This window comes from Xiphophorus maculatus, chromosome 18, assembly GCF_002775205.1.
Source record: "Xiphophorus maculatus strain JP 163 A chromosome 18, X_maculatus-5.0-male, whole genome shotgun sequence".
Taxonomy (NCBI): Eukaryota; Metazoa; Chordata; class Actinopteri; order Cyprinodontiformes; family Poeciliidae; genus Xiphophorus; species Xiphophorus maculatus.
In genome coordinates this window covers 15,291,465-15,317,247 of record NC_036460.1, presented here as the reverse complement: position 1 = coordinate 15,317,247, position 25,783 = coordinate 15,291,465, and the positions used below count along the sequence as shown (strand labels likewise).

The 25,783-nt window shown below is 37.1% G+C and overlaps 1 protein-coding gene across 2 annotated transcripts in view; it reads right to left on the bottom strand.

Annotated features, from left to right (window-relative positions):
* pcp4 (Purkinje cell protein 4) overlaps positions 1-25,783 on the bottom strand; it is a 40,703-nt gene that overhangs the window by 717 nt on the left and 14,203 nt on the right. Inside the window, exon 2 of one of the 2 annotated variants that reach the window (XR_001351222.2) lies at positions 8,402-8,453. Coding sequence is in view for 1 of the 2 variants with exons in the window: in XM_014471354.2 (XP_014326840.1) it covers positions 8,402-8,462 (61 nt within the window). In the remaining variant the exon portion in view is untranslated. Of the gene's footprint in view, positions 1-8,401; positions 8,463-25,783 lie in introns of those variants that run through there. The other variant, XM_014471354.2, reaches the window with a different exon arrangement.

Here is a 25,783-nt window from a genome sequence, read left to right as displayed (position 1 = left end):
AAGTTACTGATCGTAAAGATGGTCAAATGTTTTTCTTTTGAGGTTAAACGTCTTAACAATAGCTGAAAGTTGTTTATCTGCTGTGACGACTATGCGGGACCACTGGAAACAGTTTTTTATAAACAATTTACAGCCATAAAGATATAATGTACAGAGCTTTATAAAAACATTTAAATTTGTAAGAATGGCATATCTACTCTAAGAGTGGAGCATAATTGTGAAGTGGAAGGAAAATAAAACTTGGCTTTTGATGGTGTTTTTTACTAGTAAAAAATCTTAAAAATGAAGGATTTGGCTGCCCTCCTCTTGATCTGATACCACTAAATTAAACCCAGAGTAACTTTAAAAAAGGTTTGGGAACCACTGGAGGAGCAGGATGAAACTGATTCAAGTATCAGACATTAGACACGAGGACTTTAGAAGACGATAACTTGCTCATGCTGACCAAAGGGGGTTGGGTGCCACTTAGCTGATTTTGTCTGAGCCGCAGCTAAATGAGGCTCGGCAGCTAGCATGGATGATACATTGTAAGAGCAAATTCTTGTGTATGACGTTATATTTGTCCATGAACCTGAGCAAGTAGTGAGACTAATGTTAGTCTCATTAGTCTCTTAGTGAGACTAATGTTAGTCTTATCCTATCTTCACCCAGTGATGGGATGATGACTTGTGCCCCCACTCTTTGGTCCACTTTATTGGATCAGGTGAGTAGAAAATAAAACCTGTAGTGTACATGTCAGAACAGACATAATTTAAAAAAAAGATTTCTTAAAGTAGTGGAGCAGGGCAGATCAGTACTCTGTGGGAGTATGACAAAGTAATGTTGACTTCAGACAGAGACTCTGTCAATAGTGACCGATGCGTTGCAAAATTAACTTGCCAATTGCTGCTGTTGAATCAAACAACAATGCTATTTTTGTGTCTTTGCAGATTAACTTATTATTTCTCAACACAGAATTGTGGGTTTTTGTCTGTTTCATTTTTTTCTCTCTATGCCTAGAAGAAAATATTGATCTGGTGGAGTCTGATCTGTGGACGTTTCTGTAGACAACCACATGACAGGCGAGACCAAAAGCAGAGTGGAGACTAATGTATCGACTGTGCAGCTAATCTGCAGGTTCTCTTGAGGCTGAGTCTGAGTACCTCTCTCTTGCAGCTAAAGGAGGAAGCACTAACTGCTGTGTCAAGGCGAGCTTTGAATCCTGCATTAATTGATATTGAATTTTCCAATGCTCTGATGCCTGCTGTTTTCATCCCTGCGGTTTTAGCTGTTGGGCTGTGCCCTTTGCTGTCACCAGTGTAAAATGCAGTCATGCTGGTAATCTTTATTTGATAAATTGTTGTTTTTTTAACTTCAAAGTTTGTCATAGTTGAGAGCAAAGACAATGGTCAAATTGGCTGCTGTGCTGTGAGAAGCTGAACTTCTGCTCCAATGTCAAGTCTGTTTTAGTCTCTTTCAAAGTTTCTTCCAGGTTGATCCATCTTTACATCAACCCTCAGTGGCTTCCCCATCCCTTCTTAAAAAAATAAAATATTTATATATATATATATATATATATATATATATATATATATATATATATATATATATATATATATATATATATATATATATATATATATATATATATATATATATAGTGTATACAGTATATATATATTTTTTATTTATTTATATATGCCAGCATGAGGATGCCGACACCATGGGGATTCAGTGTAATATTCAGAGTCAGTTTTCTGCGTCTTTGCTGGGTAAATTGTTTTACCTTCTGTTAAACAATGGTTACAGCTAGAAACTAGTGACCAGGCCTGAAATCTTGGTGTAGTGATGGACTCAGACCTGAACATTCAGACACACATAAAGCCAATTACAAAGTTGGCCTTCTATCACCTGAACAACATTTCTTGGGTAAAAGGACTAATGTTTTTATTTCCAGTTACAAATGGATAACTTCAACAGTGTCTTCATAGATCTGCTTAAGAAGTCAAGCAGAGTAAATGAAACAGATTTCTACTAGTATAAATTTGTTAAAAACATTTTTTCTGTTTACTTCACAATTATGCACTATCTGGTGTTGGTCTTTGAATAAAATCCCAATAAATTATACTGGTGTTCATAGCAGTATTGTGGCAAAATGCTGAGAAAGGTTAAAGCGATATGAATACTTTTGCAAGGCATTGCATGACTCACTCTGTAAATTGAAAGGTTTCAAGCTGAAATTTTACAAATTAAACATTTGATGCCTAATCAGCCAATGGAAAGAACAGGTTCAGGAAATCATCTCAACGCTGGTAAAAATTATTTTTACCAGCGTTTATGTTTGTGTTGTGTGTGTTTATTTAGTTACCGCAAACTAATGAGGTCATTGTTTTGGGATTCAGGCATGAGTCTGCTGACCATTATCTTGATTAAAATCTTTCAGACCTGGGGTAAGATTTCCATCCCTCTTTAAGACTGGGGGCAGAAACTGAATGTGTCAATGATGGATGATTCTCAGTTTGAGGATTTGCCTCCTCATCATGCACAAACACAATGAATTATCAGGCCTATTACCTCTGGCAGCACTTTGAGTGTGACTGTCTTAAACAAATGAGTGTGCAATAGCTGCTGCAGAGGTGTCAGAGCAGATCATCGCGTCTGCGCTTTCAGCGGAGGACCAAAATAATTTATTGTGTGTTGTGCCTTTTAGAATTAAAAGCTTAAGGAGATTGACTTCTTTTAAAAAACGATTTGATGGCTCACTGCTAAACTATGTGTTCACAAGTCATGTAATGTGACATCTGTTACTTTTGCTTTGACACGTAATGGCAACAGCAGGGGAGGGGCTTTTAACATATTCATGTTATAATCCTAATATTGAAGAACCAACAGATAAAATTTGAGGGTCGAGAAATCTAAACATTAACTTCTATTTTGTATTTTGAACACGAGCATTGCCTCCCGGAGGTCCTGATCGTTGGCCAAGACTGAAACCAGACTCAAAGCTAGAGCAGTGGTTCACTCCAGCGCCACTTGTGGCAGAAATAACACAAACCAAAATATGATCAAGCTGCATTCGATTTGTGATGGAAGTCTGAGCGTAGAACAGGAAATGATGTCACAGGTGAGTTGGAAGGATTCCAGTTGATAATTTCTCTTATAATTTCCTTAATTTTGTCAGTTAGAGCACATAAAGAACATGTTCACAAGTTAATATATTACACAAACTGTGTCTCACTAATTTAAAGACATCTACAGCACAGGAGAAGCTGACAATGTATGAGCTAGCTACCTATCAGTCAAATCTTTCCCTGTAACAATTACGACTTCAGGAGGATTCCTATAGTACTTTTGACTAGGAACTTGGAAATTCTTTCTGTAGCTGAGCTAATTTATCATATAGTGAACAAATATAAACACAAATATTCCCATTTTCTCGCAGTTTACTTCTATTAGGTACCCATGTACTGAATGGATTCCATTCCATGGCATGGAGATGCAAACAGTATAAATTGGGTGTAACTGTAAATTAAATGCTGTAGATGTTAACTTATGTCTATTGACATAGTATATTTACAAAGGGTTATGTTTGTCTGCTTTCCTGCAGTGCGCCTGTTGGTGTATTTTTGTCTCTAGTTGAATGCCAGTGTGTGTGTGAAAGTGAATTTCATCTGCCCCAAGGCCTTGAAACACCAGAGGGGAGTCCAAGCACAAGGGAAACCACAGTGATCAATACACATACACACACGAGGGGATAGTTGTGCATTGATTGGCACGGTGAGTTTTGTTTTTAGGTCAACTTTCATTGACTTTTGGCAAGAACGTATATGTGTAACCTCCTTGAGGATGGAATAGTAAAACTATAAAAAAGAAACAAGGAAGCGTGGGAGGTTTAACGACCTGCAGAGGGAATATGTGCTTTTAGCTTTCTACAACATTCAAAAGCTTAACACAGAAGTAATTTACTCACAACTTATGACAAAATAAGAATAATTCACTCCAGCAATAATTTGGAACGGCAAGGCTAATTAAAAACTGTAAAGAAAATAGGTCATCATCACTTTGGGAGCATGTCCAATGCTAATTAAAAAAGATGACTTTGATCTCTGAGGTGAGCCTATTTGAAATTACGCCTTTGCCTTTTTGAAATGATGTGGGAGGTGGTGTTGATGTAGCACTTTCTACATAGTTCTGTTTATATAGAACAGAACCATATACTTCTCACATGTAGATGTTGATTTTTAAGAAAAAGCTCAGAATTCAGTTGTGTCATTCAACATTGTTAATGTGGGTGCTGTCAGGAAGTGTCCTTGTCTGGTGCATTAAAAAAGTTATCAGTAAGAGACCGGATATGAAAGAGAATTATTTTAGCTTGACACTGTGTCTAGCTAACTGTGTCTGAGACTGAATTTAATTTAAAACTTCTCTCATGCCATTTCCTGCCATGAGTGCCGACATATAAAAAAAAACACATGGGAATGAAAGGGAAGTCCTGTTACGTCTGTAAAGTACGCGTGTAACCTCATTCTAGAAACTACATGTCTTTCAGGATCTTTGGTGCAGAATTTGTAATGGTTTTCGGTGAGAGAATGGAACACATCTTACCTAGACAAGTACATTAATCATCAGGGGGAATAAGTGAACACCATCAGTTTCATTTTCAGCTTCAAGCATCCTGCATGTGGAGGTAAGTGGAACATCTGCAAAGTATTGTGGAGAGATGATCTTATCACCCAAAACTATGCTAAATAAATGTACGACCTCCTCATACTGTTAAAAATTATCCTGCAATCAGACAATTTATAGTTTTTTAATAACTTGGTATACAAACAGCAGCTCTCTGGTTTTGTCTCAGACTGTTTTGTAAATTTTGCATTTTGTGTTCAGGTAAGGAAAAGCACCAAAGTGAATAAAAACTTTTATCAAATTCTATCAACTTGCTACACATTTGTACTTGTTCAATTATTTTTTACAACAAGCAGTTCTCCTCCCTGCGTTAACCAATCTTCCTATTACTGCTGATATCAGGTAAAAAGCCTTTGCTGCATCACTGAGAAGCACTGCTGTATGCACTTGTATTTACCCAGTTTAAAATGAGTTCCTATGAATATGGACACATTTGTTTGAAACCGTCCTTGAGCAAGAGAGAGCTTTTCTCTGAAGACTGTGTTGTGCTCAGTGCTCAGGGATGCAGAGTGGGCGAACGTCAATAGCTGAGTTTTTCCCACCTCCCTCACTTTCAGAGTGTGCGCTTTGTATATCTCTGGGAAAGCACTTTTTGCAGGCTACAAATTAATTTTCAAGGTCACACCACAGAGAAATAATTTGTGTTTATGTGAGCGAACTGCAAGGTACACATCTCCCTATTATTTTTCCGTATTAAGTGAGCAGAAAAAGAGACCTGCATTTTGAAGTCAGGGAAAAATTGGTCTCCTGCATCCCAGTGTCTGAACATCTTCTGATAATGTGGATCCAATTAATTGCTGTAGCAAGGTGGTGACTCTTTAATAGGATTCCAACATGGTTAGTTGCAGAATAAGTTCACGCACACTTGCCGTCTTTTCATTCAGCATTGTCCACATTACAATTTCAAGAGTTTTGCTGAATTTTACTGTAATATTTAGGTTCAATTAAAAAAAAAGAAACACTTTCCAAAACATAGGAAGAGGCAGAAGAGGTGGAGGATGTATGGCTCAACAATAAACATGATTTGACTTAGACTTAGACTGACTTTATTGTCATTTTGCATGCACAGGGTGCAACGAAATTTCGTTGCATACGGCTCAGGACAGTGTTTTGAGCTTCCAATGTTGTGAGGTTACTCCAGAATAAAATAAAATACAGTATAAAATATGAATATAAATCTAAATATAAAATATAATATAATATATGTTGGAATGAATGATCATTCCAACATCATTAGAGTTTATGTCTTGTTGTGGTACGCTGATGGAGTTCCTCTCATCCTACTCTTCATTCTTTTACCCGATTGAGAATTTTTTTCCCTCAGCATGGAGATGGAAAACATAAGAAGGCAACACTACATGTACAGTTTTCCTTTTGAGGAGATCTTATGTTCCCATTTCTACTTTTGTTTTATTTTATTCTTTGTGCTCTGTAGTGCTGTCTTTCTCTTCTGCGTCACAATGACAGGGTCTGTCAATAAATTATAGTAAAAGTGTAAATATGAATCATGTCCAATATTTTGCATTGATCTCCCACAATTACAGTTTACAATACATCAAAACTTTAACAGGTTATAACAGAACATCCCTGCAGAGTACGCCATTATATTGACGACATGATTAAGCAATCTGACTGTCTTACCTGTGCACAAGTAGTTGTCATACTGATGATACTGGCATGTTTATGGATACATACATTTACTTTTGAGAGAGGGACTGAGGATTTTGAAAAAGAGACTTTTGCAGATAATTCATGGTGTTTTGCTGTTTGTACGAATTGTTTTGAGAAATGCATTTACTGTTTTGCAATTGCCAAAAATTATCAAGAAATGCACCAAAATCACTGAGGAAAAACTGCAAACGAACTAAAACTCTTGTAGCTGGGAACTCAAAATTGTCCTATTCAGTTATTATAGTAAGTTGTTAATACCTTGTCCACTTTCCTGCCCTATTGTTATCCTTAGAAGGTCCTGACTATTGGAAACCCTGGTTCTGCTACAGTTCTGCTTACGTCCCTACAGAATGGTGAAGTATTGCTGAGTCAGGGTGGCACATCAAATTACAGTCATGATTTAAGGGAGGTGAAAGCAGAGAGGATATTACTTTTCTCGTTGAAGACTTTATTTGCTTTGCTGTGATAAGTTTAATGACAGCGGCTCAAGAATAAACATGATTTGCAATGCACTTGGCACATGAAGCAGATCTTTATTTCCCCCAGGACCAAACTGACACCGGCTGTCTATCAGTGTGGAGGGAGGTAAGGCAATCACCACAGAGATGTGATCAGAGAAGTTGATGGCCATTAGAACTTTGTCTCCTGGTGCCTGGATTCTCAGAATTAAAATGTAAATTCAGCCGCTGTATTGTGCAGAGACTAGAATGGGTGTTTTTGTGGATTTTTACAGATTTCTATGAATATTCAACAGAAGTGTGGCCATTGCACTGTTGCAATGGCCAATAATTTATTGGGATCAAACATGCCAGATGATGTTTAGCAATGTGATCAACTTTAAAGGAGATTTCAGCTTTGGAAACCTGAGCAGTACATAGAAAATGCACAGTAAATGTCAGTGTTTTTGTTGTTATTATTATATTATATAGTTACTCATTCTCAAAGCAATCTCTTTATTTTACTTATCTGGTGTTTAGTGATACTTCTTTACTATATATTAATTTACTCATTTGGTATGTTTCGCTAGGGATTATTTTTGAAATAATTGATTACATGGATATGAATTAACATTTACTTATGTGTTGTTGTTGATCTATATTTCCGGACATAGAATGGTTTAGAAAAATGGACATATAGATGGTGGAAGTGGAAGCTGACACATGAGACTTCATGGAATGTGAAAAGGTTAAAGTTTATGGATTGTTTCCCATCATGAGAGGAGAATTGGATGCAGAAGATAATGCATTGTTCTGTGTTTTTTCCAGAACTGAAGAGACCACCATCAAAACATATGTATAAACAAGGGAAGTAGGATAACTAGGGAGAGCATCTCTGTGTTAGTTAGAAGTTTGATGACTTACGTACTGTACCTCATTGTGTTCTTCTTGATCAAGCAAAGCTTTGAAACGAACATTCGTGAGTTTGCCTCTGACTGGATTCTGCCTTGAAGGCTTCTTTAATAATAATTTTCCTAACAGGTTTCATAAAGTGTACATAAATATTATTCAAGAAAGATTGGTAATTGGTGATCACTGAAGCATTTGGCTCAAGAAAAACAACAGCAGAACTCAGAGCTACAGTGACAGTAAGAGCATTCCCTCAAATACTATGGGAGTCAAAGCTTCTGGCTGGGAAATTCCTCATTAATGCTGCATATTTACTAAACACTTTTATGTCCAGAGGTGTTACGATAAGCTTAAGTATTCATCAGCTCTCAGTGACCATTTCATCTGTGAATTTGATCACACTGTTTAATGCATGTCCTCAATTCTACCTAAAAATCACATGACATCTCAAAGTCTCATAACACAGTGAGTGGATCTGACAGGAAGTCCTGAGGTATGGTTGTGTTTGTGTGCATTTCAGCCCCAGGTACCGTCATTTGTTATGAGTCTATTGAAGCCTGGATCAGAGGCATATGAGCTGTGACATACAGTCTACTTAGTGCTACTTTGGTTCTCCTCTTTGCTTTGTTTCCACTGTTTTAAGGCATACCATTGTTCATTTTTTTGTTTTTAAAGAAAAAAAGAATCTAAAAAGTTTCAGTATGTGTCTTTCTTTTTACCTTTTCCCCCAGAGGTCTTGTTGTTGCCAGCAGCAGGCCCGGATCCTTGTCGCTGCAACATAATACAAGAGATGGGTTACAACAGAACATTCCTATCCATTATACTTTAAAACACATCCAAATGTATTCCTTAAGCTGCTGTCACTCTGCTTCCTGTCTCACCTTGAGTGTTAGTGAATTAGAAAACATGCCACGAGGGTTAATTAAAGGCAAATTTGCAAAATAAAGTCCTGTTGTATTTGCAATATGTTTGATGCTTTTTATGTGCTTCTCTACTGAGCTGTGTATGTGTACTGGGATCATGTTTTGCTGCATCTGTACATTACAAGACGTTACAGTCTAGGAAAGAAGAATGGCCTCTTAAGAAAGTAGTACAAGTAAGTTTGATTTTCAGTTTCAAGCATCCTGCATGCTGAAGTGAGTAAACCATTTCGAAAGCATGTGATGTGTGGGATTAAATAAAATTATTGGGTTATTGTTGAATATATTAGCTGCAATTGTGGGTCATTTGACAGTAGAAAGTACAGCACAGTAACCAGGAATGACCAGAGATTTTGTCCCTTGCGCTGACCTGGCACTGTCACACTACCAAACTTATAAGAACACTGACATAAACAAATAACTTTATTACTTCTTAATTGCCACAGAGCAGAATCACAAGCAACATTCACGCTTTTATGACCACGTTTCATTGTATTGTTGATATTTTTGGAGTGCATTTATCCAACACAGCTGGTGTTAGATGAATGTATTGAGTGCTGAAGAAGAGGTTAAGATGTTGCAAAATGCTGTCTGGAGGCCAAAGCCCAGTAATCTGTGTGGTTATGAGTTTGTGTGTGTGAGGATTTATGCAGCTTATAGAGGCCTGTAGCTACATGGTCACAAGATATTGAATACACTCATTAAAATTCCATCTACATCATAAGATAATGGGTTGTAAAATGGACCGCTGGTTATGAACAGGAAAACCACAGAATGTGCTGCAGCCTGAAGGACATAGTCAGCTATAGTGTGTTCTCATTTCCTCCATAAATATACAGCTGTGATGCGATATAATTGTACATATTCCCTGTTACCAGATATAATCATTATGTTTATATTCTAAAGCCACAGCATTTATCTAAATGTCAACTACCATTGTTCGATGGCCATTTATTTACCCCAGCGCATTACCTGCGTTCCAAGCTTTCTTGCTCTGGATTTTGTGTAATAAACTGCAAATGGGAACGGATCTCCAGAGAAATAACACAGACCAGATGTGTAAATCTATCCAGTACTTTTTTTTTTTTTTTTAGAAAGTGTGCAATGTGATTTTAGTCAGTACGCATTTAAAACGAAAGTACAGCAGTAAGCACAAAAAGGCTGGAAAGGTGAAATATCTACACTCTGACACCTAAAATATTAATATACTATATTACTATCATAAATAGTTTTGTCTTAGGTGATGAATATCCCTTGTTTGTAAATATTTACACATCTACTTAAATAATAGTAAAGCATTTGATATATTTGTTCAGATGTTTTGGATTTTGAAAGATTACATTAGCACAATAGTCATAAAAACAAAATGTATTACAGAAAGGAGTGCTAGACAATGTGAGCAGCTTAAAACTACATTTAATTATTCAGCTTTTAGTATAAAGCACAGAGAAGACATGAATCTAATTATGAAAGTATAAAAGCATTGAAGCATGAAAGGAACAGGCTGGGAAAAAGTGAAAAAAAAGTAATTTTTTTCAAACCACAGAGCAAACATTAGTATGCATGAGAAGCTATATGCTACGGTACAAAAAGACTGGCTTACACAAGTTTACAGTTCAACATTCATCTGTTTTTCTAGTGAACACAATAAGTCTTGATCAGCACTACAAGGACTGCAAGTGTAGAAAGTCTTCAAGTCATATGAAAAAAGGAAATCCGGAGATGCAATGATTTCTTAAATCACTAAAATAATTCTATTTTAAAAAATCCTCCAGGCAAAATTGCTTTGTCTCATTTCTTTATTTCATTTCAACTTCATTCTGTTCAACTAATTTATTCTCTTCTTTGCTCTCTTCACACGGTCATGTGTTTCACAGAGGACAGTTACTGTAGTTGTACAACATACGGTAATTTAACCAAATATCAAAAGTGTGTGTTGAATGGAATTAGACAGAATTTAGCAGCTGGAAGGTTCGAAATCCCTTTTTTAAAACCATAAACTCACCACACACCGGCTCTGGCAAGGATTAGTAACAACTCTTTTGGGTGTGGACTGTTGTGCTAAATAAAGAAGACTTAAAGCTAACTAATTTTTAGCATAAGTAATGTCTTTAAAATTTAAAGGTTTATCATCAAGATGGCGCCGGCGCAGCTGGCTACCTGCAGACGCAGCTCCCGTCGTGTGTGTTTGTCTGTGTATATTTGCTGTAACCGATTAAGGATCCGTGCTTGAAGAACCCATGGATCATCAGTTGGGCTTTCCACAATGGCTGGATGTGGTTCTGTCGATGTTCTCCGCGTTCTTCTGCTACTTTTTATACTCTTGGTTGCGGAGAACCTCGCCGAGCAGAGTAGCGGCATTGTTTGCTCGCGTGAATGGCTGATTGCGCCGTGTGGGCCTCTGCTGCTGCCCGGAGACGGGCCTGTGGTCCCGGAGGAGTTACGGAGGAGATGACGGGGCTGCGGGTCTGGAGCTAAACGGAGGTAGAAGAGGAGACGGCGCAGGCCAGCGATACCGGCGATTATCGTGGGGAATGTGAGGTCTTGGGAAATAGGACAGACGAACTCATGGCGATGGTTAGGACCCAGAAGGAGTACTGGGAGTGCAGTATCTCTGCTTCAAGGAAATCTGGCTGCACTCGCTTATTCCGGACTACAGCATGGAGGTCCCTGGATTTTCCTTGGTGCAGGGAACAGGGACTATTCCAAGAGTCGGAAGAAGAGGGGCGGCGGGATTGCACTTATGAGAGTGAGAGGTGGTGTAATCCCGGTCATGTTAACGGGAAGGAACAGATTTGTAGCCCGGACATTGAACTTCTGGCTGTGGGAATGCGGCCGTGTTATTTACTGAGGGAGTTTACGTCCGCCATTTTGATCGCTGTTTACATTCCCCCATCAGCTGATGCAGCGGTGGCCTGTGACGTCATCAGCTTTGCTACAGCCAAACTCCAGACTCAACACCCAGACGTTGTTATTGTGTCTTGTCTCTTGTCTTGTCTTGTCTTTATGCTGTAACTGCGAAGTAATTTCCCTGCTGGGATGAATAAAGTACTTCTATTCTATTCTATTGTATTCTATTTTATTATATGTTCTTCTCTGTGATGCGTTTTAAAAATTATATTTAAAATGACATTTTTCAGACTAATTTACATCTGAATGATGAAAGCTGTTGTCTAATGTGGCACTCTTTGTGCAACCATTGTAACGAGATTTCAGTTTGGATGCAGTTGTGCTGGAAAAATTGTGTGTGCTTTAAAAATTAAGTCAGAATTATCTGAGTCCCTTAATCGTGAACATGTTTTATTACCAGATGGTAGATAATTTTTAGCTTCAGTTTATGTACACAGCCTGGATGAGAGCTTTCTATTGAGAAGGAGGGTGAAGACAGCAGAGAAGGATTATTACAACCCTTTGCAGCTAAGATGTAGAATAATGAAGAGCTACGGTGGGAAGATGAATGGCCAGAATTATTTCTTTGACTACATTCTCTGGTCTGGTGAAAGAAATAAAAAATAAAATTAAGGATGGAGGGAGAGTTTGCTGGACTAATGATGGTTTGCTTCCTGCCCTGTGTTTTTCTGTGTTGATTGTGTGTTCTTAAAAATTACTGAGACAGAACACATGGCACAGGCATTACAGCACACCTGTGCCCTAAGTTTTGGATTTGAGAGTACAGGAAATGTCGCCGTCCGGGGGCGGGAAAAATAAGGTAAGAGCATGGGCAGGGGGCTGGAGAAGCACAGCGGGAATGGGGGTAAAGAACGGTAGTTTTCCGGCCAAAATGGGAGAAAATGGGAGACTGGACAGGTATGGCACAGTATCAAAAAAGTTTGATCCATAAAATCCCAGTAAAATGCATTGTTGATTTTAATATGAAAAAAAAACATGAGCAAGTTAAAGGAGTATGAATACTATCTTAAGCCCCATATAAAAGAAACAAAATTGCAGAAAATTTGAACATTTAATTTCAGCCAAAAAATGTGAAAATCTGACCATTTCCGACACACCTTTTCAAATGTTGACAAAGGCTGCCACTTGTATAAAAAAAAATCATAGATGAATTTCCTAATAAAATTAATGTACGTATATCTTCAGATTACAGCACCATCTGACTAAATCCATCTGTCCCACATAACATGCCGTACCAGTGTCTTTTTTTGGCCAATTGTTACGCTCACCACCTAGTCAGAAAAAAAATCAGAAAAGAACCACTGTGCAATATTGTACTTAATTCAATTACACCTTTTTATTACAAACCCAGGAGGAGGCAGCGGTAACAAGGCACAGTGAAAGAGAGACAGGAAATTGTTTCATTTAGCTCGCGTATATCTGTCTACCTCCTGGGGGATTTAGCTCCAGTAACTTTCATCACAACCCTCTCACAGCTATTCACTTCCTTGTTCAAAGGTTTCCAATTTGGTCGTGTCAGAAGGGTTTTGCATGCTTTAATGGTAGAGGAGTCGAGAAGGCATCATGTTATGTGTCTTCTTTTCTGAGCTTCTCTCTCTGCATTATTAATCCAATGCTTTCAATGAATTTCAAACAGTACGAGCTACTCTTTGATGCTGCATGTGGAGAGGCATGTGTGGCAAGAGAGTATGAGGCATGCTTGTTAGCTCAGAGCACAACACACTCACTTCTCTTAAAAAGAAGCATCTAAATTGGGGTCTATCTAAAGCATCTAAAGCATCTCTTTGATGCACTTCTGAGTTTCTGAAAACTCATCACTCAAACTGTGTGAAAATGCCGTATATGCATGCAACGCAGCAGAGGATGTTTACTTGCCGTGCTCATCAGAATGATGCCGGATAGTTTTTTTGCATGTTTGTCAGTAGTCTGAAGGGGGACAACTTATCACATTTTTCTGTGGCGTGTCATATTACAGTAACTCTGCTGAGCTTCCCTCCTGACAGCTTTCAGCTTTTGTATTGTTTCCACAACTTCTAATCCAAGTTAAGACAGAAATCGAGTCTTTCCAGCAGTCCTCTCTAATGCCCATGAAATTAACTGCAGAGGCCATGGTAGTTGCTCCTTCACAAAGCACCGATTTGTTTCCCAAAAGACCTGATGTGGTACAAGCAACACAAAAGCAGTCCAACCTTGCTCCACTGCACCAGCAGCACCTGCATGTCTGGAGCCCTGCAGCTCATTTGCATTCATGTTTGCTTGAAGACCTTTAATATTGATGTAACATTGCAGCTTTGTTGAGCAAGATTAATTGCAAAGACTGGATAGCTGCTTATTTTTATGTAATAGAAGCCTTTTGATGGATCCATAATGGGATTTACAAACATGGACAACTTGATTTAAATTATACATTTAAAGTCAGATGTTTTCATACACCATATAAAAAGATACTTAAGCATCATCTCCTATTTGACAAATGCCAGCGGCACTAGTGATAGAAAGTTTTTACAAAATTATTTTAAAGTCAGAGCCAAAGATTTCCTTTAATTTACTTAGTATCTGATGGATTTGGATTCATGGGCTAAACCAGATGTTATTATTTCACATGCTTCTTTTTAAAGTTTGTTTAAGAAACGAGCCATTCCTAACCATAGGACTGGTGTAACTAAGTCAAGTTTGTCTCTCAAAGTTCACGATTACAACAATCTTTTTTTCTTTAAGTTAAAATGTTTCAACGTCTCCATTTAGGTATTTTAATTTGTTGCCGTTTTAATTGTTGGTGTTCTTGTAATAAGTTATATTTATCACTAAAAACATTAAAAAATTACTTGACTGAATTTTGCTAATTTTGAACTGCTGAGATATTTGAGTGACCCATCATTGGATCTTAAAAGATGGAGGGCAGGATGCTTGGCAGTATTGTGTCATATAGATCAGCATAGCATCAGCCTTCTGCTTTGTGGAAACAGCCTAATGCAGTCAAATTCAATTCAACTTCTGACACTTTTTGGTAAAAACTGATTCTTCTGAGTAAGCGCAGCTTAAACTGAGTCATTTCATTTTCTCCAGTCCCTTCTCATGAGGAAGCAAGTTGCTGCATTGGAAAGCTGATTGCATTAAATCATTAACTTTACAAAAATTTCTTACATTGACCAGACATGTTGTATCAGAAAGATAGAGAAGAGCCAGGAACAAAATGAGTTTCCACCTACAGCAACCAATAATGAACAACGTGATAAAAAATCTGATTCAGATATAAACTTTATTTATGCAGATGAGCTATTCTGAGACTCAATGTCTCATTCTAACCTCCAACCATTCAATACATTTCCAGAAAGAAATCACAGGGTTTAAAACGGCATGTTCTGCTCATACCGAGCCCGGTTCTGCTGGAGGTTCCTTCCTGCTAAAGGGTAGTTTTTCTTTCTCTCTACTGTCACTACACACAGGCTGTCTATGAGGAATTGCTGCAAAGTCAACAACACAATGCTAGTGATTGTGTACAGTTGTCACATGATCATCCATGAGAAATGAATGCTTTTGTATTGTTTCCTTGGATAGAAAACTTTTCCACCAATTTGAATAATTATCTGGACTTGACTGTCTGTGTGACGACTCTGACCATTTGTTGAGCTTCTCCAGGAGCGGATCTCTTGGAGTGAAGCAGTCATACTAATTGGAAACACCTGACTTCGTTCTTCTCCTCTATATGAAGACTGAGCTGCTGAGCTGCGCTCAGGTGGATAATAAGTCTATTTCTCCCTTCTCTTCATGTGTTTGTCCTCCTGGAGTTTGCTTGGTTCAGTTTGGATTTGTCCCGTTTGTTAAATTTAATAATTTTTCCAATGACTCATTCAATTGAACTTTTTTGTTGTTTTCTATAAAATAAACATTTAAAAATGATCATTTTGTCTCCATTTTCTTCTTTTTTGTCACAATCCCTGAGCCAGGTTGTGACAAATAACTAGGTTCAATTTGAATGTTTGTGTGGTTGGGTGGAAATGACTTTCATAAAATGCCTTGAGATTACATGTGTTGTGAATTGATGCTATATAAATAATCTGAACTGAACAAATATATGTGCTTGTGGTGTTTTTTGGAACTCTTTGCTTGTTAACTTCTAAAAGCTTACAGGAGCAAATACATAATGAGTAATAAATTAGCAGTTACGAGCATCTGACACTCTATTACACGTATTAATCTCTCCTGAGATGATGTTACTGTAGATGTCAGCTCTCAAGCCATGATAATCATGTTGTACTCAGAAGCAGGGGAGGGGTTAAACAGGTTATAATTTGTCTTAAATTCAAGGTGTGCCCTGGGGTCCTTTGGTTTATAGAGAAAATGCTCTGCTCAGCACAGAGGTGATGAGGAGCTATCAGCCTCCCGGGTGGAGAGGAAAGCGGCCCAGCTACTGCTGAGCAGCTATGCAGCTGAGCCGAGTGTAAATTGCAATAACAGTGGCTCGATTACTGAGGGGGTAAGGGACCGTAGCCTTGCTGTGCGGATAAACAAAAACATGCTCACACAAGTGAAGAAGTCAGTACAGCTATATCCACAACCTAACACAGTTTGGAGGATGAAAAAATCGCCAAAGTCAAAAACTGAAACAATGATTATATGAACCTGAAGGAGAAAATTGAGAGCAAAGATACCAGCTCTAGCTCCTTTTAATCATTAACAGACTCAGAGGTATACAAGGTCAGTAGGCCATGTTTTTTGTGTGCGTTTAGAAATGACCACTGTGGCATCCTGCCTGTGGCTGCTGCACAATTGATTCTTCTGGGCTTTCAGCTGGAATACCATAAGGAGAAGCTATAAACAAACAAACATAAAGCAGAGATAATAGTCGCACAAACACAAACTCCCTCAAAACAAGCAGAGCAATGAAACTGTGGATTCAGTATGCATTCCACATCACAGAAGTTTTATACACCATGTTCCAAATTATTATGCAAATTGGATTTAAGTGTCATAAAGATTACATTTTTTGTTGTGCTATTAAATTTATAGATGGTATTGTGTGTCAGGGCTCTTTGAATCACTATAATTCATTTCAGAGAGCTGGGTTGATTAGTTTTTCTGGTGAGCTCAATTAAAAAAAATCTACTTAAGAAGGATGTTCCACATTATTAAGCAGGCCACAGGTTTCAAGCAGTGTGGGAAAGAGAAAGGATCTCTGCTGAAGAAAATCATCAGATAGTGTAGTGCCATATGACAAGGTATGAAAACATTAGATATTCAATGAAATCTGAAGCGTTATTGTACCGTGAAGAGATTTGTGGCAGATTCAGAACAAAGATGGGTTTGTACAGATAAAGGCATAATGAGGAAGGTTTCTGTTAGACAAATTCATCTGATTAAGAGAGCAGCTGTTAAAATGCCCTGACAAAGCAGCAAACAGTTATTTGAAGCTGCTGGTGCCTCTGGAACCTCAAGGTGGAGGATCCTCCAGAGGCTTGTGGTGCATGAAGCTATTCGGCCACCTCTAACCAGAGCTCACAAGCAGAAACGGTCGCAGTGGGCCCAGCCGTACATGAAGATTAATTTTCAAACAGACTTGTTCACTGATGACTGCTGTGCAACCCTGGATGGTCCATATGGATGCAGTAGTGGATTGGTGGTGGATGGCCCCCACGTCCCAACACGGTTGTGACGCCAGCAAGGAGGTGGTGGAGTCATTTTTTGGGCCGAAATAATGGGGAGAGAATCATTGGTCGAACCCTTCAGAGTCCCTGAAGGAGTGAAAATGACCTCAGCAAAGTATATGGATTTTCTGACTGATCATTTTCTTTCATGGTTCAAAAAGAACAGCTGTACCTTCAGTAGCAAAATCATCTTCATGCATGACAATGCACCATGTCATGCTGCAAGGAATACCACTGTGTCATTGGCTGCTATGGGCATAAAAGGGGAGCAACTCATGGTGTGGTCACCATCCTTCTCTGACCTCAACCCTATTGAGAACCTTTGGAGTTTCCTCAAGCAGAAGATCTGAGGGTGGAATGTAGTTCATATCAAACCAGCAGCTCTGGGAAGATATTCTGACCTCCTGCAAAGAAATTCAAGCAGAAACTTTCCACAAACTCACAAGTTCAATGGATGCAAGAATTGTGCAGGTGATATCAAAGAAGGGCTCCTATGTCAACATGTAACTTGGTCTGTTAAAAGGTTTTTGATTGAAATAGCTTTTGATTTTAGTACATGTGACCACTTAATGCTGCACATTCAAAGAATGAACATTTGCAGTTCTTTATAATCCATAAAATGTTTAGAAAATCTGCTCTACATAATAATTTGGAACAGTGCATTTTGAGTTTTTTATTTTTGAAAAAAATACTGTTCTCATGGGGAGCTTTGTTCAGTAAAATTTGATCTATACTGTAATAGTTCATGATTGGAAAATTATACTGACCATCATTTGCATTGACCATTTAAGAAAATCTGAGAAAATATCACTTGCATAATAATTTATAACACGGTATATGTATTAGTGTAAAGAGAGGGAAAAGAGCGAGGACATTTTCTTTGAGAAGCCACACAAATTCCTTCTGCAGAAAGAACCGTCTTTATTCTCTTATATCTAAGCCAGAATTTATTTCGTCGTTTTCCACCTAACTTTTCAGCGTGTGATTTGGACAAAAAGAAACTTATTAAACTCCCAGTTGGTAGGATGGAGAGGATTAATACGTGTTCTATTCCCCAAAAACCTAAAATGGGGTCAAATTTGATCTTTATTAGATTTAAATAAAACAGATCCAGACTAATATGGACCCCTGATGTGTTTATCCTGCAATTTTCACTGCTGTAATGCTGCGACTCATGAAGAGAGTTTAGAGTTTAATGGAGCAAATAAATCTTCGTTTTATCAAATTTGCTTATTGGCTGTCATGTGGACAGAAGACTGATGCAGCTTTAATGCCATCTATAATACATGAACAGTCAGCGGCCGATTACCACAGCTTGGAATGGAAACAGTCTTTCAGTCCAAATCTGCCCAGCAACAGTGAACACTATTAGCTTCTGGCAAAAAGAAATGAGCATTTTCATGCTGTGCTGTAAGTTGAGTTCACTAAAACAGAGAAATAACTGTATCTCCCCTGTTGAGATCTACAACAAAATTAACAAGTGTTGCAATAATAAAGATATTAATGTAATTTAAATCAATAATATTTGTAAGGATGGACAATATTGCCGAAAAACTTTCACGATATAAACATTTCATATCAGTCAATATGGACAATTGTTGATATAAATAGTTATTGATTAGTTTCTGGATTAAATATCTGAAATACTGCCAAACTAATGGCATGATGTTTTCTGTTTTGTCCACAGTTTTTACTCCACAAAAATTTTGTATTCACGCATGCAATAATTTTACAATATAAGACATCTTAACTTCAATGTATGTTCTTTATCTACACATTTGTGAAAGAAATAAAACATATTGTTTTCTACAATATGCACATCTACATCAGAAATATCCCCATCATTAAAGATTTAGAAAGGCCATTCCCACTAGGATTCCTCCCTAGGAATAGTTTTAAGGTTTTGAGAAGTGCCTTGGTCCTGTCAGTACCAGGAGGTCGCAGTGACCAAATATTTCTTTGTATCTCACTGATCTCTGCCTGCTGTGTTCCTCATAGAGCAAAAGACAACTGCAAGCTGACATTAAAAAGGTGTAAATTTTACAGATCTCTCTGGTATCTTTCTGTCTGCACATATTTCCTGCAGACTGCTTGCAGTGTAGAAACAAAACGTGTAAAATAAAAGGACGCAAATTGCACAGCTTTATAAATTTGCCCTTCTGTGTGTAACAGGTGGAAAGCTGGTGGGAACAGTGGGGAGAGTTCGAATGGGTAGCAGTGTTTCCATGACAGTAACATGTTCACAACATCCACAAAGATAATCTTCAAGGTTATGTTCAGATGAAGCTGCTCTGCTGAGTTTCTGTGTTGATTGTCTAACCTCTCTCTCCTCCTATCTATTCACCTCCTCACAAATCAGTCCCCCCATCCTCACAGTGCAGCCAGTGGGAGTGTGTGTGTACTGTATGCTCTTCACTACAAGTGATGTGTGTGTGTGTGTGTGTGTGTGTGTTACAGACCACTCATCTGTATGAGCTCCACTGGCAGTTACATAAAGCATACTGTCATAAGGGCTACAGGGCATACTGAAGCATTGCCAAATCAGTGCTGGGTCAATAACTCCCTGCTGCAGATTTTTTTGGATTTTCTTTCTTTTGTTGAGAAGCCAGAACACATCTAGACAGAAATAAGGAGAAAGTGGGTGGTTTCTACCTCATGCAGTGTGGCACGAGGTCAGTAATGGCCATTAGATCTAGAGGTTTCATGGGAGCTGAAGACAGATTTTAGGCACAGTAAGTAGAGCAAAGAGGTTTTGGTGAACAACAGAAAAACCTGTGGGAAAAAAACAAACATATTTAAAAATAATTACATAATGCCACTGAGATATGAAATAAAAAATTTTGTGCAAATTTTCTCTAATATAAATATTTTATTAAGAATAAATCCAGCAAAAATTATCTTATGACAATCTGACGTTGAAAGATTCAGTCACAAATAGAAACTGTACAATGAGGGAATTAGACGGTGCTTTTTATCTTGTAAATGGTTCTATATAGAATAATTTACAATAAGATGAGTTATTTTCTTCAGTAAAGTCTTATAAACAAAGCAATATGTAAATTGGGATATACTAATTGGGTTAGTAGTGTCACTGGGTAAATTATTACCCAGTGACACTACTAACCTAAGTAATACAACAAGTTTGAGCAATTATTTAAAAAAAATTATTTTATTTCTCATTTTGTACTATTTATTTCTTTATCTTTGTATATTATGTATATACACATAACCTGCATCTTAACTCAAGTCGAGCAAATCTCAATCTCGTTGTAATCTGTTGATGACAATGACAAATAAATCTTATCTATCTTATCTTATCTTAAAAAATAACATAAAATCGCACAGTGCAAACTTGTAAACGTCTTATTTTCTGTGTGAATGCCAGAGAGAGAAAAGGCAACCACAACAACAAGCAAAAACTGAGAAATGGCTGAAAATGAAATATAGATTAGGATTGTATGCAAAGCAAGTATTGTTAACAGGGTTTTATCTCCAGAAAGGTAACTAGATGATACATAGCCTTGAAGCTTTAAATAGATTGAATGTAGGTGTTTCCATCGTTGTTGCCAAAAGATTTGATTTTAGTCTATTTTCTATCCTCACCATGACCACATATGGCAGTTATATCAGAGCTTTTTCAATCCAAAAATATTCTTAAAATAAAAAATATCCTCTATAAAAATTATGGAATCTGCCTTTGTAATTAGTTTTAGTAGAAAATATATCACTTCAATACCATAAGCCTCCAAGGGAAAGTGCAGAAGTTGTTTTATTTCCTAAACAAGGAACATTTAATTTGTAGTTTATTTTTAGCATATGTACTAAGCAAACACAGTGTCTCGGCATATTTAGTCCAGCAATACATGGAGTTCAGAAAGCAAATGATGGGCAAAGTATGTGTAAGAAATTGAGCAATGTCTTGCTCAACATCTATGTGATATTGGTCATCTGTGAGTAACACTTTATTTGACGGGTTGTGAATAAGACTGTCATGAGAGCGTCATAAACATCACATAACACCTGAACTCATGAACATGAGTAAATCTTCATGAATATTTATGACTGTTGTCATAAAGTGTCATTCGGTAAATCATGACACTTTTATACAAAGTTGACATTATTCAAAATGTCTTTGTTATGACAACTTGACATTAACCAAGAAATCATGATCTGACATAAATTTGTTATAAAAGTATTACGATGAGATAAGATAAGATAAGATAAGATAAGATAAGATAAGATAAGATAAGATAAGATAAGATAAGATAAGATTTATTTGTCATTGTCATCAACAGATTACAACGAGATTGAGATTTGCTCGACTCGAGTTAAGATGCAGGTTATGTGTATATACGTAATATACAAAGATAAAGAAATGAATAGTACAAAATAAGAAATAAATAGACATCAGAAGATGGTTGCAGCGCCTGGAGGTGTCGCAACAGAATTTACATTTATAACAAAGTGGTGTCAAGAGCAGAAGTTCTTATGCCTTTGAATTTAGTGCCTACTTACTGATTAAACTTTAAAAATGATGTAGCTTTATGTTGTTAAATCTAAGGTTTAATGACAACAGTCATAAATATTCATGAAGACTTACTTATGTTCATGACAGGTGAACAGGTGTCATGTTTATGACGGTGTCATGTCAGTCTTATTGACAACCCGTCAAATAAAGTGTTACCCATCTGGGTTTAACATGAACCAAAATAATCACAAGTCCTTTGTAAGTCTTAAGTGTTCTGCACAACAAAAAGTCATCAACACGTGTCCCTTACGTCTTTCAGGCATTTAACAACTGGAGCAACCGCTTCACTGTTTGCAGTGTTTGCAGTGTTCTTGGCTGCTACCATTGTCAGGTTGCCTGGGCTCCTGCTTGCCAGTCCTCTGAGAAACATCTATATGTTTTCTGTCCTTTCACGGATGAGATGAGGGAGACTTCTGCTAAAATAATGAGTGTATACAAAAAGGGATGGCATTAATTTTTCCATAAAAACAGATGTCTTGGAAAATCCTCTACCAAGTTATTTAGTTATTTTTTATCAATCTAATATTATTTTGGAGTGTGTTTGCTTAGCAGCTGTGAAATCTACCACTGCCTATTTAATAAAGAGTAATATGCCACACACATTTGCAGCCCCGGAAGGAAAATCATAAAACTCAAAAATATGACAACAGCTATATTTATTACAATAGGGTTGCCACTTTCCTAGCATTGCCGCTTTCCTAGCACAAAAGACAAAAAGAGTGAAAAGGAGGAAAAGAAATGCAACCTAGCGTTGGATGTTTTTTTTTCTGATTTTTGTCTATAGTGCAACTTAATGAGCCAAGAAATTGGTGAGTTTCTTTCATTAGAGTGGGTGCCTCTGATCTCAGTGGACTGGTTTCTTCACTTTGGGATTTAACACAGAGTGCACTTCATTGATGAAAGCTGCAATAAACTAACCAGCGAGTCAGTAAATAAATGAGGTTGTTTGCTTCGATCAACTGGAAGTTTGGTTCAATCGCCAAGCTCATTTACCAGAGCTCTGCAGCTGCAAAGAGAAAATGTGCTTTCCCCTGAATCACAAGGAAATCAACACTTGTTTCCTCAGCAATGCTTCTTGTTCAGGAAGTATTTTTAAATTTAAGTAGATGTGAGAATTTAACAAAACTGCCAGATGCACATGGAGAAGTTCAAATAACACAAATGATGTCTCAGTTTTAAACATAAACTTACAAAAAGAGGAAGTTAGTCACCTCCTCACAAATCGGCCCCCCCATCCTCACAGCAGGTTCTGTACTGAAGCAGTTGATGTATGGCATTTTTTTGTCAATTATATATGTATATTTTTTACTTTGTAAAGATGTTGAATTAATTCACTGTGATGTCAAAACCTCTCATTATTTGCTGCACTGCCATTTATCATTTGGTTTACTCTTAGACATTTATATGTTATAATGAATGCGTCTTCTTTTCATAACAATATGAAACTATTTCTAAAAACCAAATCAAGATTGTTGCAGATATACACAAACCTCTTATTGTAATTAGAATTTTTTGGGAATATGCAATTTCTTAAGCCACCAGGTCATTGGTTTTTTTTTGGTTTTTAGTCTTAAATCATCTTTCCAATTGATTTCACAATGCTAACAGCACTTATTTTTCTTTGCTTAGCTATGCCTGTCCTTATGGTTTAGAATTAGGACTTTGTATTTCAAGGAGAAATGTTCCAAGCCAACACTTTCTTTACATCCTTCCTCTAAAAGCTCCAGTCCTCCTTTGAAGGCCTTAGAGTTTATTATGAGAAATAATACAGAATGAAGAGTTGAAATGTAAAACTAGTGGGACATAGGCACTTTTTTAGTGCCTTTGTGATGAGAGCTTCCAGCACTGAGCAATGTGAAGAGTATGTGTACATACAACGCAGCAGACCAAGAAGTACTCCCATTCTCATTTTTAAAAAAAGTCTCAAGCAGAGATACAACGGTATTCAAGCTAAAATCACTCATTATATTCAAGGGTCATAACAATCATCTAAACGACAACTCATATGCCGACAGTAATAGAACAGAGTTTCAATAGATAGACTTTACTTCCACGAGAAATATTGTGGTGTAATATTGATATATCTCGTATCACATCCCATCACAGGACATGGATGGCTCAACTGATTACCTTGTGTAAGGAAAAGGCAGCCGCAGAGCTGCACTGTCTCGATTAAAGTTGCATTGACTTTGTTTATCCAATATCTTTATTTATTGTTGCACCTGTTATCTAGTTCAACTTTAATTTTCTTTTTTACTTCAGTAGAACACCTTGAAGGATTTCCCATACATATGTCCCATTTCCATAATAAAACCCTCACACTTTTCCCACGTTCACTTGATTATACAGTTTATGTTGTAATGAGTTTTATGTAATGAGTTGTTCAATGACCAAATTATATCTTGAGGGAAATTAAGACTGCACATGCAACCACTAAATGCTATATTTGTGCATTGCATTGAATACAAAGTGTGTTAAATAATCCTGGAGCATATAATTGTGCCTAACTTTTGTTCCTCGTATCTTTGCACATGCTGTAAAAGTCTCCTATTGTTTCAGATGCATTTAGATTGGATCTTGATATCTGTAAAAGTGCATTCTTTTAGATATGCACCAAGATGTTGTCTGTTGCCCGAAAACAGCTGATATTACACCCAACTGACCCGGTTCGACATCCGTCCAGAGTGGAAGTATTTACTCTTATGGTCTGCTTACTCTACAGGTGGATACACTGCCAGTAAATCAAACTGTGCAGTTAAAAACTGTATAAAATGTCAACTTTGTAATCATGTCATTGTTTTGAATTATTCATTAAATCACATACAACTCCAGAGTTGTGTACAGACACACACTGCTTGTTATTATATTGTATAGATCAGGACAGACAGGCTATTAAAGGCTCCTGTGCAGTTAATAAATAATGGATATAACCCATTATTTATTTATTATTTATTTATTTACTGCGTTCAAAATAACGCAGTAAATCAGAGCCTTTTACACTCAAATATTATGTTGGACACAATTGTTGCTTGTTTTGAAACAATTTACAAAAGCTAATACTGTAATATATTATGGTGCTCTTAAGGTGTTCATTAAAACAAGAAAGCATTATTTTCAAAGGAGTACATATAATATGCAAAGACACATGACGATTAATAGCTGAGACAGGTAAAGATAAAATTTGTCTTAAAGGTAGAAAAAGTATTTTAGTTGCTTATTGTTCTTAAAATTTAATTTGTGGGTCAAAGTTTTGTAAAATGATTGACCAAGTATCCCAAAGATCTCTAATCAATTAATCTCTAATTTATACTATTGGTTTCTCCCCCTATACATCTCATCTCTGCATATTGATACCCAGTAAATTAAAATACGCATTCCAAAGAAGCTCATCTGAAATGCCTTTAAAATATCTTTTAAAAATAACTTTTAAGCAGATGTTAAACATACTTTTTATCAAGCCCACATTTGTCTATCAAAAATGTCTTTTTTATTGGTCTGATGTAAACTTTCACTCTTAAATGTGTTTTATTAGCTGTAATCAGAAAATAATCATAAATAACAGAAATATTGGCTTGAAAATGTCTATGTGTGGAATTATTATATATAATATGTGGAGTTACAGTAATAAAATAAGTTTTCAATCATATTCAAAGTTATTGAATACAACGAGTAACTATATAATTAACATGGGGGCATCAGTTGGTTCATATAATTCAGCAATAATTACTTTAATAATTACTGTACATTGTAAGCAAAGTTGTAAAGCCAGAAGGGATCAGCTTGTTTGCAGGTTGATCAACATATTGGCAGAAACCAGCTCTGTCATTCCGATCAAATTCCAGGTCCAATTAGTTGCCAGAAAGTGTCCACATGTCATAGCAGGTGCACATCACGTCCCCAGGTAACCCAGATAGCACTTCTGTCTGCCTTTGTGGGCCAGGCGGCTTGAGAGTAGCTTTCGAAATGAACTTCAAAGAGCAAGGTGTTCAAATTAAGCCTCTAATTATGTCAAATGATGAATCTGTCCTCCACTCATGCTGTCCCACCAGGCACCTTTGAGTGGAAACAACCCACAGAGCATCTTCCAGCAAAGTGATT